This window comes from Cystoisospora suis, assembly GCF_002600585.1.
Source record: "Cystoisospora suis strain Wien I chromosome Unknown contig_4143, whole genome shotgun sequence".
NCBI classification, from domain to species: domain Eukaryota; phylum Apicomplexa; class Conoidasida; order Eucoccidiorida; family Sarcocystidae; genus Cystoisospora; species Cystoisospora suis.
Genome location: NW_027156935.1, coordinates 1 through 14,839, shown reverse-complemented (window position 1 = coordinate 14,839; position 14,839 = coordinate 1). Strand labels below are relative to the sequence as shown.

At 48.9% G+C, this 14,839-nt stretch overlaps 1 protein-coding gene across 1 annotated transcript; it reads left to right on the top strand.

The window, feature by feature from the left end:
* Positions 1 to 749: 749 nt before the first annotated feature.
* Positions 750 to 14,839, top strand: CSUI_007712 (stas domain-containing protein). The gene is made up of 13 exons (XM_068067856.1): positions 750 to 2,276; positions 3,145 to 3,271; positions 3,995 to 4,178; positions 4,981 to 5,551; positions 6,638 to 6,745; positions 7,483 to 7,655; positions 8,385 to 8,515; positions 9,094 to 9,388; positions 10,153 to 10,359; positions 11,359 to 11,699; positions 12,288 to 12,985; positions 13,665 to 13,900; positions 14,183 to 14,839. Exons 1-13 carry the CDS (start codon positions 2,029 to 2,031, stop codon positions 14,338 to 14,340), a joined length of 3,477 nt encoding a protein of 1,158 aa, XP_067920168.1. The 5' UTR covers positions 750 to 2,028; the 3' UTR covers positions 14,341 to 14,839.

The following is a 14,839-nucleotide window of genomic DNA, read 5'->3' as shown; positions in this document are numbered from 1 at the left end:
ACAGAAGAATACCGGTATGGAACCAAAAAAACATCCGGGTCAAGGACTGCAAGCGGTGTTCACTTTTTTCCACGGACAGGGGAGGATTAAGAAGTAACAAATCGCACACTCTTCGAGAGAAAAAGGAAGTGGGGAATTAACAGGAAGTCTCGTTTGTCGTTGACTCCATATTTGTTAGAGTGTCTCTTCACCCGTAACACGGAAAACGAAAATCAATCTCACTTTGCGTCTTTGCCTGAAAAGACGACTATGCCTGTACTGATGGCGGGGAACACCACGTGCGGCTGCAGCTCAGATGGCAACAACAGAAATTCTCCAGAAATGCTTTTCCGACACGCAGAAAAGACCCACTTACAAGCCGCAAAACATCAACATAAGTGACAGGAAGAAAAACTCGGGGTACAATTTGCATAGGACAACCCAGCGCAGCCGCCTTCCTGCAGGTGTACTGTGCCCTCACGCTTTCTCCTATTCGTTGTACTACGACAAAGGCCGCGTAGAAGACGAGTCCTAGTACGACTACTCCTCGGCTTATCACGCGCATCCCGTCAGCACATGCCATCGTAAGCAGCCCCTGCTTATCAGTTTGCTGGTTGCGCTCTATAGCACAAAAAGCCACCACCCTCTTGCAGAACCGGGCATCGTCGCGAAGTCGGCCTCGGCGGATTGTGTGTCGTAGTACTGACCCCCCTCCCTGCCGAGATCTATGGTCGCAGCGCGAGCGCGGGCACAGTGGTGTCGGTCCGTATAAAAGCTCCCGGCACCGCTGCCGCTGGGTGTTCACTAGCGCTGTAGGCGACGAGACACCGCCGTAGTGATCGCCTCTCCGGTACCGGGGAAGTCCTGAAACTCGAGTTAAACTTCAGGCTTACACATAAGCTTCACGACTTGCCGAGATATGTTTACGTTGCAGCAGCAATGTTTACTTGTGGTCCGGAGACCGTAGTTGGGTGGGACGAGGCGTCATTTTGGAGGCGGGGAACCGGCGCTTGAGTGCCAAGCCGAGAGCGCCTCACCGTCCGACGCAAGGAGGATACAACTCTCTAGGCGATGTTGCCTTTCTTTCTGTCTCATGTTTATAGTGTTTTGTAATTTACCACAAGCTAATCGTTACTCTGAGGACGTTTCGTGGCGTCTGAACGAAGAAGCTTCCGACGACTCTGTGCGACTCTGAAGTCTAGAAGTGATGTCTTGTTGCCAGGCGTACTCTTACACTGCAGCGGAGCTGGCGAGTCAGCTGCATGTCTATTCTTACCCTGTTTTGTTGGCAGGAGTCTGGGCGGACGGCCTCTATCTTTCTGCCTCTTTTTGGGCTATACTGTAAGAGAATGAGCTCAGGCGGTTTCTAGTAGGGGTCGCCGGTTCTCGTAGTTGACTCCAATGTCTTTTTCCAGGACGAGTCAGTGCTCTTTCTCTCGAGAGCCGAGGGCTATCTCCCCTTGCTCGCCTCCATAGCAAGTAATAGCGCCTCTGCAAATCGGTGCTTCGACTTTTTGCCTGCTTCCGGAGCCTGTAGCGCACTACTCCTCGTCCAGGAGGAGCGCTTCATTTGGTTCGCTTCCGTCTCGTGTAATTAGTTTGTCCCATTTTGTGTTGACGAGAATCACTAAAACCTTGGGTCCTCGCGAATCTCCACCCTCCTCCGCCTTCGGTGTGACTGGAAACAAAGAGCGCGGGGACATTCTAGATAAGACAGGCTATCCGAAGGGGACCGACATCTGGCGAGTAGTTCCTTACAGCCCGTCTTGTGAGCTTCACTTTATTCGTTTCTCACTGGCGCTCTCCGGGATGCGCCATTGAGAATTTTTGCCGGATATCTCTCCTGCTTGAGAAACATTCCCCCGCCCCGTGGAGAAACAATTGGACCGGCAAGATTTCGCCTTCCGATGTAGCTACGCCTTTTCTTAGTCGCTTCTTTATCGCTGAGGTTGGTGCGAGCCTGTGGTTCTCCGGCAGATCCTGTGACCGGACGTCTGCACATTAAAGGCGACTGTGAGTTTCGACAGGACTCAACCCAGAGACAGAGAAATGTGGGGTAAAGGGCTTTCTTTGGTCTCTAAACCCTGGAGGCGGGGGCCTCCCCCCCAAAAAGAGGAGATCTACGACGAGGAGGTTGGCCTGGCTAAAAAGGAAGAACACCAAGGAGTCATAACTCCGAGAGATGAAGATGCAATGGAAGACATAGGGCAAGAAGATAACGACGAACCACGGATTGCCGATGATCAAGACCTCTACTTGTGGGCCGGAATTCAGGCTGCTCGAGTCACAGGAGGCGGGTGCGTTTCTGAGTGTGTTCGTATCCCTGCATCGATATGTGTCGCTTCTCGAGTTTTCTCCTTCCTAGGCCTTTTAAGTGCTCTGTCCTCAGGTGTCGTGTTGCCCGTGTGCTTTTCCACCGCATGGAGCAGACGACCAGGCTGAGTGACTCCAGCTGTATGTGTATCCTCTTTACACTTGCGTGTGTATACCTTTGCTCATGTGTATGCATCCGTGTTTGTGCAGAGGTGACGTCTCTGTACTTTAGTTCGTGAGTACCGCTCCTTCTGGAGAGCGTCATTTCCGTGCATGTATGCTCTCTTTCGTTGTGCTTCCCGTGAACTAGCTGTCTACTTGTGTACCACCTATGCAAGTATACTGCTTGTCTCCCTTTTTCTTGTCTCTCCCCAAGCTTGGTCGCAACCCGGTCTCCGTTTTGCCCGCGCACTTCTTTTTCGAGTTGTGAAGACCGTGTGCAGCCGACCCAAGTGTACGTGCATGTATACGTGCGTACGTACAGCGCACACACATACACCCCAGAGCATTTAAGTTTTCAGCGTCCATCAGGACTGCAGCGTTCATTCGTCTGTACGCGGCCAGAACGAGAAGGTCGTGAGGCGGACTATCCTTTCTCTGCTCCCCTCGTCTTTCTCCTTTTTAGCGAAACGATGTGTCTAGACACAGTTCGATTCTGAAAGTACAGAAGCAGGAATCATACGTTCTGCGGTGAAACGTCTTTCACCTCATTCTACCGATCGAAAACGATGCGACAAGGAATCCTACGTAGGCACCAGACATGATAGGGACAGAATAGAGGTCTCTGGATCTTGGCCATATATCCCGCGTATTCAGAGGATCGCCGCCTCTCGTGGTGATGTGTTTTTGTAGCGCGCACCTGGAGAATGAAGACGAGACTTCTTTTTTTCCTTTGGAAGGAAAGAGGACAACCTCTCGGGAGGAACATTCTAAGAGAGATTCCGCGCGAGAAACAGTCACGGAGAGAGACATTTTTCAGGTATAGTCTTTTCTGGTTTTGCTCGAGAGTGGACCCATCACGCTGACGTTCCATTTTTCTGCACTGCGTGTGGTTGTGTTGCTTGGGAAAAAAATGGACGTCACTTCCATCCTATTACATGGAGATGATCAGATGTATCTGTTGGGGAGTTCAGTGTGGAGAAAACGTTTCTCGATCTGCAAGGCGATGACATCATAGTTTAAAGAGAGGTTTCTTGGGTCTGTTCTTGCTCGACCAGACGGTAGACAAGTCACTTCAAATCTTCTCCTTATAGTGTTTCTGTATCTGTCAGCATGTCTCTCTGTATATCCATGTGTTTGGTCGCGGTGTTGCCTATCCGATGGGGTATGCACTAGTCTACACTGCTTGGGTATGCGGAAGCGTGATTCGGTTGGCGACTTGTCGTTGGGTGTTCAACATGATGGGAAACGGGAGGCCCTGCGTGTTATTCCCTCCGACTCCCCTACCTCTACAAGTTATCAGAGATAGGTCCTAGGCACTCTATCCTATCCAGTCGCAAACTCCAAACTGGAGACGTGTGTCATCCTATGCTTCTATTCCAGGGGAGTACCCGCCTATTGTTGCTAAGCCTCTTATGTGTTTGAAGCACTCTTATTGTGAGGGTTTCTTATTACATAAGGTTGTCTCCTCTCATCATGATCACTAGTAGCGCCACTCATCAGCTCACCAGGCAAGTGTATCGACGCGCCGGACTGTTTGCAGGAATTTGAGCATCCCGGAAGCTCTCAGAAGACTCTTGTTTCTCGAGCAAAGCATCAGGCTCGTGACCGCTGGAAACACTTCTCTTTCCTTCACTTCTTACGGTCGACATTCCCGATCATTGGAACGCTGCAAACGTACAAGAAAAGCTACCTCAATGCCGATTTCTTCTCGGGCTTAGCTGCTGGTCAGTTCGCACAACACCCTTTCTTTCCCTTTTCTTTCTTTCCTCCTTTCATTCGATCCGATCATAACTCATCCGGAGAGGAGTACCCTCATCGCTCTCGACCCTCCGTTCATGTTCTGTTTTTGTCTTTCTAGCTTCAACCTTTGTTTCAACAGCCGTAACACCTGTGCTTCTGTCACATCTCTTGCACTTGCCTGGCAATGGTCCATCGGTATACTCGTAGACCACTAGAACATGTGCTGCCTTGTTATACATAGCCTACCTAAAGGCCGGTTTCGGACGCATTCCTCGAGGTGGGGTGATGGGCGAAAGATGTGTAAAAAATTTTTCTTTCCCTCACTCCTTCCCTGTGTCAAGCCTTCGGGAGAGCTGGTGGTCGTTGGTCTCGATTGTGCACGCAGGAACATCACATGATACCCTGCGGTGATTCCCTGTCTACCAGTATCTTTCTGTTTTTCTCGCCTTCACCCCTGTCGATCCAGCTATCCCTCGTAGTGCTCTTCTTAGGAGGATATTTGCGGAAGACAGCTTCATGCATGCAAAATCTTGTTTTGATCAGCGGTCGCACGAGTCAGAAGCAGTATCACTCTTGATAATAGGAATTGTTGGCTTCAGGACATTCTCGCGGTCGACTCGCTCACTCACTCACTTTCAGTATATCGTGCATACTTCCAAGTTGTCTTCGTTCGTCACCTTTCACGGGTTCCCTCTCTGTTCTTCCCTTGTGAGCCTCTTTTGTCTGTCTCTATTGAAGTATGTATCTTTGATGGACTGTGTTGATGTTCTTCTTTCTTTGCTTCAGGAGTCATGGCAGTTCCTATGGGCATGTCGTACGCCCTGCTTGCTAAACTTCCTGCCCAGTACGGGTTGTATGTCGGCTTATTCTATCCCTTGATCTACATGATTCTAGGGACGGGGATCCATGTCAACGTGGGTGTTTCAGCTATAGAAGATCTCTTGGCAGGAGAGGCCGTCTCACGTATCATTGGAGAAAGGGATATCCTTTCTCAGCTGGAATTACAGAAGAAAGCTGTAGATGATCTGAAGCTCAACGAAAGTGTGGCACTCCAAGGAGGAGGAGACGCAGCTCTACAAAATCAGCGGAACTTACTATGGAGTGAAATCAAGATGCAAGAGGCCTTACTCTTACAGAATCGTATAGATATATCCATTGGTCTTTGCGTTTGTGTCGGGATTGTCTACGTCATCATGCGTATCGTCCAAGCAGGATTGTTAGCTGATCTCTTATCGGTACCCGTCCTCTCCGGTTTCTCTACGGCCAGTGCATTCTTAATCGGGACGTCACAGCTCCGTCATCTGACAGGTCTCATTGTTCCTCCAGATGTCGAAAACGCAGATTTCAAAATTCTCAGGTATGGGGGAAGACAGGGATGGAGGGAGAGGGGGAGAGACAACCAAATGTATTTCTTCTCTGACAAGGCTTGATGATCCGCTTCAATGGGACCTCTTCGACGCTCTGACGTATCTAAGATGGCTTCGTGGATCAATCTCTCCCTTTATCTATGTATATATCTGTATACACCAAGAAAGGATGTTCAAATACGTATGCCCTATCTTATATACATAGATAAAAGATAGATAGATTGGAGATAGATATATAGATCGATGTGGAGTGGCACAGTGCAGGTGATATTTCTCTAACGCCGCCGCAAAAGACCGTTCTTTGGCTTGGGGGGTTAGTCATGATGCGAGGTGGTGGGGGTCTCCGGTATGATATCTTTACTACATATACTTGTATGTCTCATGTGTATAATTGAGGTTTCTATGTGTAAACATCTCATTCTTCGTTGTCTCGAGAAGGTAAAAGAGAGTGTGCTGTCTGTCATTTCGAACCTACATGTCAGATAGAATTGGCCTTCTTCCCCGCAGTGACTCCACTTCTGTCTTTGATACGGCAGCACTCGTCTCATCTTTTCTTAACGTGCGAGCTGGGAGTTTGCGACACGGGGTGGCTAGGCTTTGAGTTGAATCGACAGCCAGACAGGGGAAGAAGAGGAAAAAGAAACACACAAGAAAGGAAATCCATTTCTACACCGTGAACATATCGTGTGTGTTTTCGGGAGAATTTGTGTCGGTTGCTTCTTCCTTTTTTCTCCCTCTGATAGTCGTCCCTCTCGTAGTTTCAGCAGAGGACAGTTCGTCACCATTCATGTACCTGTGCACATAAGAGATCCGTCACTCCTTGTACGCGTGATATATACATATCTATGTATACGAGCATAAGTAAATTCTCATTCTGTATGAAGGTGGCCGGAGGCGGGCCGGTACATGCTTTCGGATGGAAGAAGGGCTAGTGAGGTTACTCTGTCTCGGTGTTCCCACTCGAGAGGGAGAGATACGATACTTTATATCCTTTTCCATAGGGCCTTGCTGGAAGGACTCGCTTTGCTCACTCTCGTGAATCTCCTTCATTCTCCTGTTTGTTTGTGTTTGTCCAGACAGTGGTGGTACTGTTTAACTCACATTCCTGAATTCAACTGGGCGGCTGTCGGAATCTGCGTCGTGTCGATTCTCATTCTTGCTCTCTGCAAGTTTCTCTCTCGAAAGTAAATGAGACGAACTCTTATGAAAGGAGAGACGAGAGTGTTATGGATGGTGGATTCTTTTTTACTTTCTCTACAACTCCCTTCTTTTACCTCTGCCTGGTTATCGTTCTTTCTCTTGGGAATGTCTGAATTCTTTGGACGGGGTATTTCTCTTCTGCCAGCTTCAAAAATAGTAGTCATCTAGGGGTAGTCAAAAAATATGAGTGTCGGCTCACGGGGAAGAGGGCTGGGGGCCAGGTGACTTCGAGATGTCTCTCCTTCATCTTTCCTGGTAACTCCTCGGAGAAAAACAATCCAGTGCATAGAAATGTTAAGTTGACAATAGCTGCTGCTAGCCTTTCACAGAGGTTCTTTGACATCTAGGGTCGGTCTCCTAGGAGAAAGCAGCGCTAGGAGAGCTGTCACGGGAATCAGTCTTACTTACGAGGAATCTCCCGATGTGTGTGATGGGAATCTAGAAAGGGAGATGTCATGTTCTTCAGGTCACACTCTTTCTATGGGGATGCGTGCATACGCCGAAACCTCAGTGTCTGTGAGAGAGACGCTCCACGTTGCTCGTAGAAGGTTATCTTGTTTCCTGAATCCATGTCTTTAGGGTTCGCCGTTTCTTTAAGATTCAGAGGCGAATCGCTTATCTGCCAGCACGAGGACAATTTTCTTCTCTCTTCTCCTAGTGACAAGACGCTGGGGAAGAATCACGTCTGCCCATCTCTTTCTTGTCCTGTTTTTGTTCGTAGATATTTCAAATGCTTTCCGTTACCAGGACCTTTGATTATCGTAGCCATCTTCACGGCCATCACTTATGGGTGGAGATTAGATGAGAAGTATGGTCTCAAAGTCATTGGGAAAATACCGGAGGGATTTCCCTCTCCCAGACTTCCTTCTTTCTCCATCTCTGTTGTGACTACAAGTAAGGAGAGGAAGAAAAGTTCGTCTCTGAAGCTTACAAAGCATCTCTCTTTCTTGATCAGAACTGAAATGACTCTCTTCATTCATAACTCTCTGTCTTTCTAAATATATACATATGTATATACTTCCAAATTCGTGTATACTCCGAGGCGACGCTACAGACATTGGTGGCTAAACTACATTGTTCACTACATCCACCTTTGTTTTCTCTTTTTCACCAGGACGTCTTGAATCTCCTTCTACAGTCATTCCACGGTCGACCGACTTTGCCATTGAAGAAGTTGTTACCTCTCTCATCCTATTCTATCTCTTTTCCTCTTCATGAATACGCCCGTCTTGCTCTCTCCCCTCTGCAGCACAGCTTCTCATCTTAAATTGTCACTGCGTTACTCCGGTCACTTTCGAGCAGAGGGGCGCGCTGCTGATCTCTTCAGTAAAGTAAACTTGTGTGTGTGTATATGGAGGTCCACGAGGTTGTCATTCACAAAAGGCTTCTCGCGTGCTTTTTCTTTTTTCTTTAGTGAGCCAGTTATTCTTTGTTCTTCTACGGCCCTACATTCCATCGTTACCTAGAGAGAGCTTTCTCCTGTGCAGAAAAAGTAGCTCATCACCAGCAGTCTGCAATTGTGCCTCCTTCGCAGAGGCTCAGGCTGTCATTGTGTGAAAGAAAAGAGAGCACGTGGAGGGAGAGGTGTCGAATCTGCGGTCTCCATGTATGTGTGTGCTGAAGATGAGATGCAGGAAACGGTGATTTCAAGACGCCTTGTTTTCCTTGAAATGTTACGAGAAGCTCTTCCATTGACAGCCATGTTTTTCATTATTCATATATCTATTGCTAAGACGATCACCCAACAGAAGAAGGTAAAAAGCTCTTCTTGTCTGCCCTCACAGCGGGAAACAGGCTCCGCGTGCTGGTCCCCTCTTCTTTCGCGGCTTCTCATTTTCCTCTTTCATAGAAGACCTTCTTGATCCTCTCTTTCTAGAAAATGGCTCTTGTGAAAACAGTGGTCTCGAGGCTTCAAAACAGGCAGTTTTCTTCCTTTCTTCTTGTTTTACTTTTCTGTGTCTGAATCTTATGGGGGAGAGAAGAAAGAAAGAGAGACAGAGGTGCAGGGCAGAGGGACTTCGCTATCATTTAGATTCTGTTTAAGAGCTCTTTCTTCTCACGTAGACTTCCGTTCAGTCTTCTCTCCTCTCAACGCGCATCCTCTCTTACTTGGCACCTGATCCACTAGCAGAATTCTCTCGTTTTCTCTCCTCTCCCGTCCATTTTTTTGCCTGCCCGTCGGGTGTTTCTCATGCCTCGCTTTCTGTTCGATCGAGGTATGTGTCGTTGTGATTGCCCGGAAGTATCCTGCGTCCATTTCCGTCTATGGCTTCCTCTCTCTCAGTGTTGTTCTATCTTGAGTTGTTTCTGTCCTTGTGTTTTGCGCCCGCAGACTTATCAAATTGATCCGGACCAAGAACTTGTAGCACTCTCCTGCTGTAACTTCTTTGGCTCTTTCTTCCAGTGTTTCCCTTGCGCCACTTCACTCTCACGAACGTCTGTCATCTCGAGCACCGGAGCACGTACTCAGCTTCATAATATCAGCAGTGTCCTGGTCCTGGTTCTTACCCTCTCGGTCATTACTCCTCTTCTTTTCTATCTCCCCAATGCCGTCCTGGCCGCCGTTGTCTTGTTTGGGGTCTACGGCATGATGGATTTCAAAGAACTCATACATCTCTGCAGAATAGGTCAGCTCAGAGCTCTGGTTTGTTCTCGACTATCATGTCAGAAGGTAGTCACACACTCTTCATATTGATACACATGTGTATATGAGTATGGCTACACGTATACACTCCTACAATGCAGGGGATGTCCACTTCCTCATCGTACAAAGGTCGCTTGCATGCGTCTCCATTACTGCGCTCACACGTATCAAATGTACGTACATGTACTCTCACAGAGATCAAGAATATCGACATGTTACGTCGTTCAAGACGTGTCTATTTCCGTTGGCCTCTGTGTCAGTACATCTGTCTTTTCATATGTATTCTGTTGCTCGTATGCGAGCGTATGTTAAGAAGGTCGACATTTCTGAAGGGTCTGTCGTTAGTTCTATCTAGAGCGCTCCCTGTGGGAACACGTGTATGTGCTCACGTCTGCATGCAGTAGGAGCCTTGGGTGTCCCGGGGGGCTGAACTCAAGTAGACTAGTTTACATGTGGCGCCATCTACAGTGCTCCTGCGATATCACTTGGGTCACTCATGCTGTAGTTTTCTCAGGAGTCCGTGAATATTGATGATCTCTGTGTGACTGCATACAGCTCCCCTCAAGAACCAGTCGAAGACGTTGTCACACATACGTATTCATCATACAAGTATATTCACGTGCACATACACACATGCTCACATGTCCATACATGTTCATGCACGCAAAATCATACACCAACACAAGTAGTCAAATCGAGACACACTATGATGAAGAGAGCGGATGTGTGTGTTTGTTTGGGCTCCAGGCGGTCTCGATGTTCTCCTATGGCTTGTATGTTTCTTCATCACCGTTATCTTTGGGGCGATGGAAGGCATTCTTGCATCGATTGTTCTTTCCCTACTGTGGCTTCTACGAAAGACAGCACGGCCTCAATGCTGTGTCTTGGGGAGGCTGCCACAGACTCACATCTATAGAAATGTGGCGAGATTCCCTATGGCAAGGGAGGAACCTGGTAAGAAGTCTTCTGTCGATGCCTTGCCCGGGTAGTTGTTCTTTCATCTTCTTTTCTCTCGTCTTCTTCCATCTTCTCGAGCATGAATGACACTCCCGTTCGCGAAGCAGATGGACGGTCACTCGAACGTGTGTAACACTTCTGTTTGACGGTACAGACTGTAAACAAGTGAGAGGCAGGGAGAAGGGAGAAGATGTAGACTTCCTTTGGTGTTGTCGCAGTGTTGGCGGGCGGTGGATTTGTTTGTGATGAGTTTATAGGCACATCCGTGCAGGCAGCAAAACCGCGTCAGGCACTAGAGAAATCGTAGGAAGAAAGAAGAAACACAGAGTGAAGTAACTGACCTCTCTTTTCTTTTGTTTCTGCTGTGGCTGGATGGAGAGGATTCTCGAGCTCAGTACCTACCTACCTGGTGGCGGTCAGTGCTTGTCTTGTCTTTCTTCATTTCACAGAGGGGGGGGGGACGATACAACTGACTGCTCTTCATGTAGCGATTTCCGTGTAGAAGAAGGCTAGGTCATTCATTCAGCTGACTAGTGAATGTGATCTTACGATTGAAGCCACTTCTCAATGCAAGGATGCCAGCTGCTTTAGTGGAGATCCGTCCAGCGCCCCGGAGCTCCGCCCCGAGCTAGGGCGTTTGTGCTTTTACCACGTAGATGAATATGTGTGTGTTAGTGTAGGTCTTCTGCGAAGCGGTTTCTCTTGTTGTTTGATTTGCCTCATGGTCCATCGAGCGTGTGTGTGGGTAAATTGAGAGATGCTTACGAAACTTTTGGGCGCGCTGATGTTTTCGTGTTTTGTTTCTATCGGCATCTCCGCAACAACTGATTGATTGATTTCGTTGTTAGAGGCTGAGATCAATGGTTTTTTTCATGTTGCAGTGTACATACATGTAAATCTGATACACATTTCTGAGTTGTCATACCTGCTGTCGGAGTGTCATACTGCTTATGTGGTGATAGAGAAGGTATATGGCGTTGTGTGCGTTTTGTGCAGGGATCAAAGTCGTTCGTTTCGACGCATCTTTGAATTTCAGTAATAGTGACTTCTTCGATAGTAAAATACGACAGAAGTTACAGCCCGATACACGATTTCTGATCATCGATGGCTCGTCTATCAACGATTTGGACGTCACGTCAATCCGCATGCTACAAAGGCTTTGTTCCTTCTTACAGCAAAGAGGAATTTTGATTCTCTTTGCCAACTGGAAAGGTCCAATGAGAGATTTCCTTCGACGTGCTCGCTTCTATGAGACCACTCTCCCTCCTGAGCACTGCTTTCTCTCCTTGCATGACGCTGTCTTCTGGGCCAAGGGGAAACTCGCAGCTGAAGGAAAAGTAAGCCGTCGTCTTCGCTAGTGGTGTTGCTGTCTACTAGAGAGAACAGAGATTCTTCAAACTGTCGAAAACTTGTTCACTTGCCCCACATGGAGGTTGTCAAGATTTTGATCAGCCGCGGCGGTCGTGCTTCACAATGATGTGGGTAGGGGAAGGTGCTTGTTAGGTGGTAAGAGGCATTGAAGATACGGAGAAACTTCTCTCTCCTGTGACTGCAGCACCTACGGGTACTACGATATTCAGTGGGCTAGTCACTCCGGGTCTAAGGTGCGTTCAGTGTTCTAGAGGGACTTCAATGTCCACATAGCGAGATAGATCAACGCAGAAGTAAATGAGGAACATGTATCGGGTTTACACATGTCTATTCATGGTATACGGCGCATAGGCCTTCAAGCAAATCTTCCGTGCTGGTTTCTAGTCGATGATACGTCAAGGCGTATCTCTCTTTGCACGGATGCGAGTTCATACACCTGTCTACATGTCCACATGTGCAGTTGAGGAAAGTTAGGAATCCTCCTATGTTTCTCTCTTGTCCTTCCTTCACCGTAGCACGCTCGTCGATTGGTCTTTCTTCTACTGTCTTTTCAGCTGCCTCACGGGGGAAGCTTCGAGGTTTCGCCCGGTCCCCCGCGTCAAGGTAAAGCACACGTGGAGCCCTGCTTCTGGGAGCGGAAGCCTGACGCACACCCGTTACTAGAAACAACAAGCTGCGTATCTTTGGAGAAAGAGACAACGCAAGACATGCCGGCAGCAGGTCTCTTGAGAGAAGAGGGAATCGACACTTCTGTCACTGAACCGTCGTCGATCGTTGTTCTGGGGGGAGTACATGACGGGACAGCCGACACCGTGAAGCGCGTCGAGCTTGGAGACATGTCTGACAGAATAAGCAGAGAAGATATGAATGAGTTACAGGGAGATCAGGAGAGGGTGAGGAGTGTCTCTGTGAAAGAAAAAAACACTTCTCTCTTGTTCAAAAAACCGCTTTGGCTGAATTCGCACCAGGAAGGTAAGATGAGAACTCTGGACGCCGGGAACCCTAGTCAAGGCGCAGATTCTGAGATGCGGAAGAAGAGAGATCTCAAGAGAGTTCAGGAAGGAGTACAGCGGCCAGAATCCCTAGACTGTACCCCTGCTCAATCGGCGATGATGACTAGACTTGAAGAAACGGTTCCAATTGCTGAGGGAGGGGAGCATGCGCAAGAAAAGAAGGAAGGACACAACGGACTGTCATCCAGTTCTTCCTGCTCTGACGGGGAGTGCGGTCGAAGCGTAGACATGAGCCCAGTGTAAGATTCTGTCAGCGAGGGGCGGAGGGGGGTCCCCATACGTTTCTTTGGCGGCTTGTCGGTGATTTCATGCCTAAAACACCTCTCCAGCTCAGCTTTTCTCCTCCGGGGCACTGCCTGGTTCGGTTGTCCAACAGTAGTTTCGGGGGAAGGCAAACCGCACATGTGTTCCGTTCCGTACGGGCCTGTCTTCGGTCAACCCCGGGCTTTCTCGCTGTCTCCGCTTGAAGGAGGAAGGTGGCTGGAAGAGAGGACTAGAGCAAGTCGTCGTTGTGATTCTCCGTGTCGAGATTCTGTTTCTTAGAGATGTGGCTTTCGTTACAGTTTCTGGAATACCAAACGTGTTGCTGCATGATGTAGGGGAGACAAACGGGTCGTCGGAAGTATTGGTTCGCTCCATACGTATCTCCTGTCTCCTTAGCATCTCCGTTCCTCCGGTACACTATGTAACTGAGTCTTCCATTGCCATGGATTGCTTATCCCGCTTGTTGGGAGCGTGGTAGGAAGTGCAGTCGCTTCTTGTTTGGCCCACGTGATTATTCTGCGTTCCTAAGTCACCGGGTGTAGGTGCGCACAGATGCGTCCACACAAGCTACATATACGTGGAAGCACTTTCCCGTAGACTTCTCCGTGAATTAATCTATACGCTCTGAGGATTTGAAGGTGTTTGTCGGTTCAGGGATGATTTCTCCCGAAGGCGGTCTGTTAGCGATGTGGGATATCACGTCCCAGGACGACCCAAGCGACTTAACTCCGCAGCAAGTACGGCAAAGACACTCGACGGGTCGGGAGGAGGAGGGGGGGGAGTAGAAGAAGATTTGAGTCTTCTTGGTGGTCGGACAGGTCCCCGAGCGCGGATGAGGGGCCTGCGGGCCTCCAGAGGAATTTCCAGGAACGAACAACATACTCGGCGAGGTGCGTTTTTGCATTCCTCAGTTGAGAATAGCGTGGGTGTTTCCTTTTTGTTACTATCTGTATGATCTCGTATTCTCGGCGAGTACGGTATGAGGAACGTAGGATGCAACGGTCCGCTACCCCGGAAGCAGTAAGGGCAGGTTTTTGTTTCTACTCACTCTGTCGTGATGATGGATCAGCGCAGACACCAGAAGGTGGAGGGTTTGGTGAAGCCGTTTTGGCCTTTTTTCTTTGCCGTCTGACTTGCGTCTTCCCGTCTCCTGTTTATCTGTTCTTTTGCAGAGGAACTGGGGTGGGATGGCCTTAGTGCTTGTGATCCTCGAATGATTAGGGTCGTAACGGAAGTAACAGGTACAGGCTCGCGTGTCAGCTGGGCAGTGCTCAAGACCGGGGCGGAAGAAAACGGCCCATCTCACTCAGGAGAAAGTGGTCCGTGTTGACTGGTCGGATGCAGAAATCTTACGGGTATGAGAAAGATTGCCGCAGAATCTGAAAGGCAGTGACGTGGTGAGACGGCCGGGCGAAGGAAACACTCACGTGTTGATTGGAGGTGGTGGGTGTCCTGTCGCGTAACAGCAAAGAATGCCCGCCAGTGTGCAGGGTCATGCGGAGGAGTGCTGAAAAGCAGCTGATAGACTGAGGAAGACGAAAGACCAGGCGACAGGAAAAGAACCCTGGTGAGCATCCTGTCCGCAGACGCTAGTCGCCACTTGCCGTGGAAATCCGCCGACAGAGACAGAGAAAGACCAACGAGAAAAAAATCAAGCTGAGAGTCAGGATGGCGAAAGCCTCGTGGCGATTTGCGTCAGATAAGGGTTCACGGCTCAATGTCATCTGCGCTGCCTGCTCGTGCCTGACACCGTTACTACTACACTACATTTCTGCCTCTTGCTACCCATCCGGTGTGGGCGCACGATCGCCCGCTTTCCTGGTTGGCCA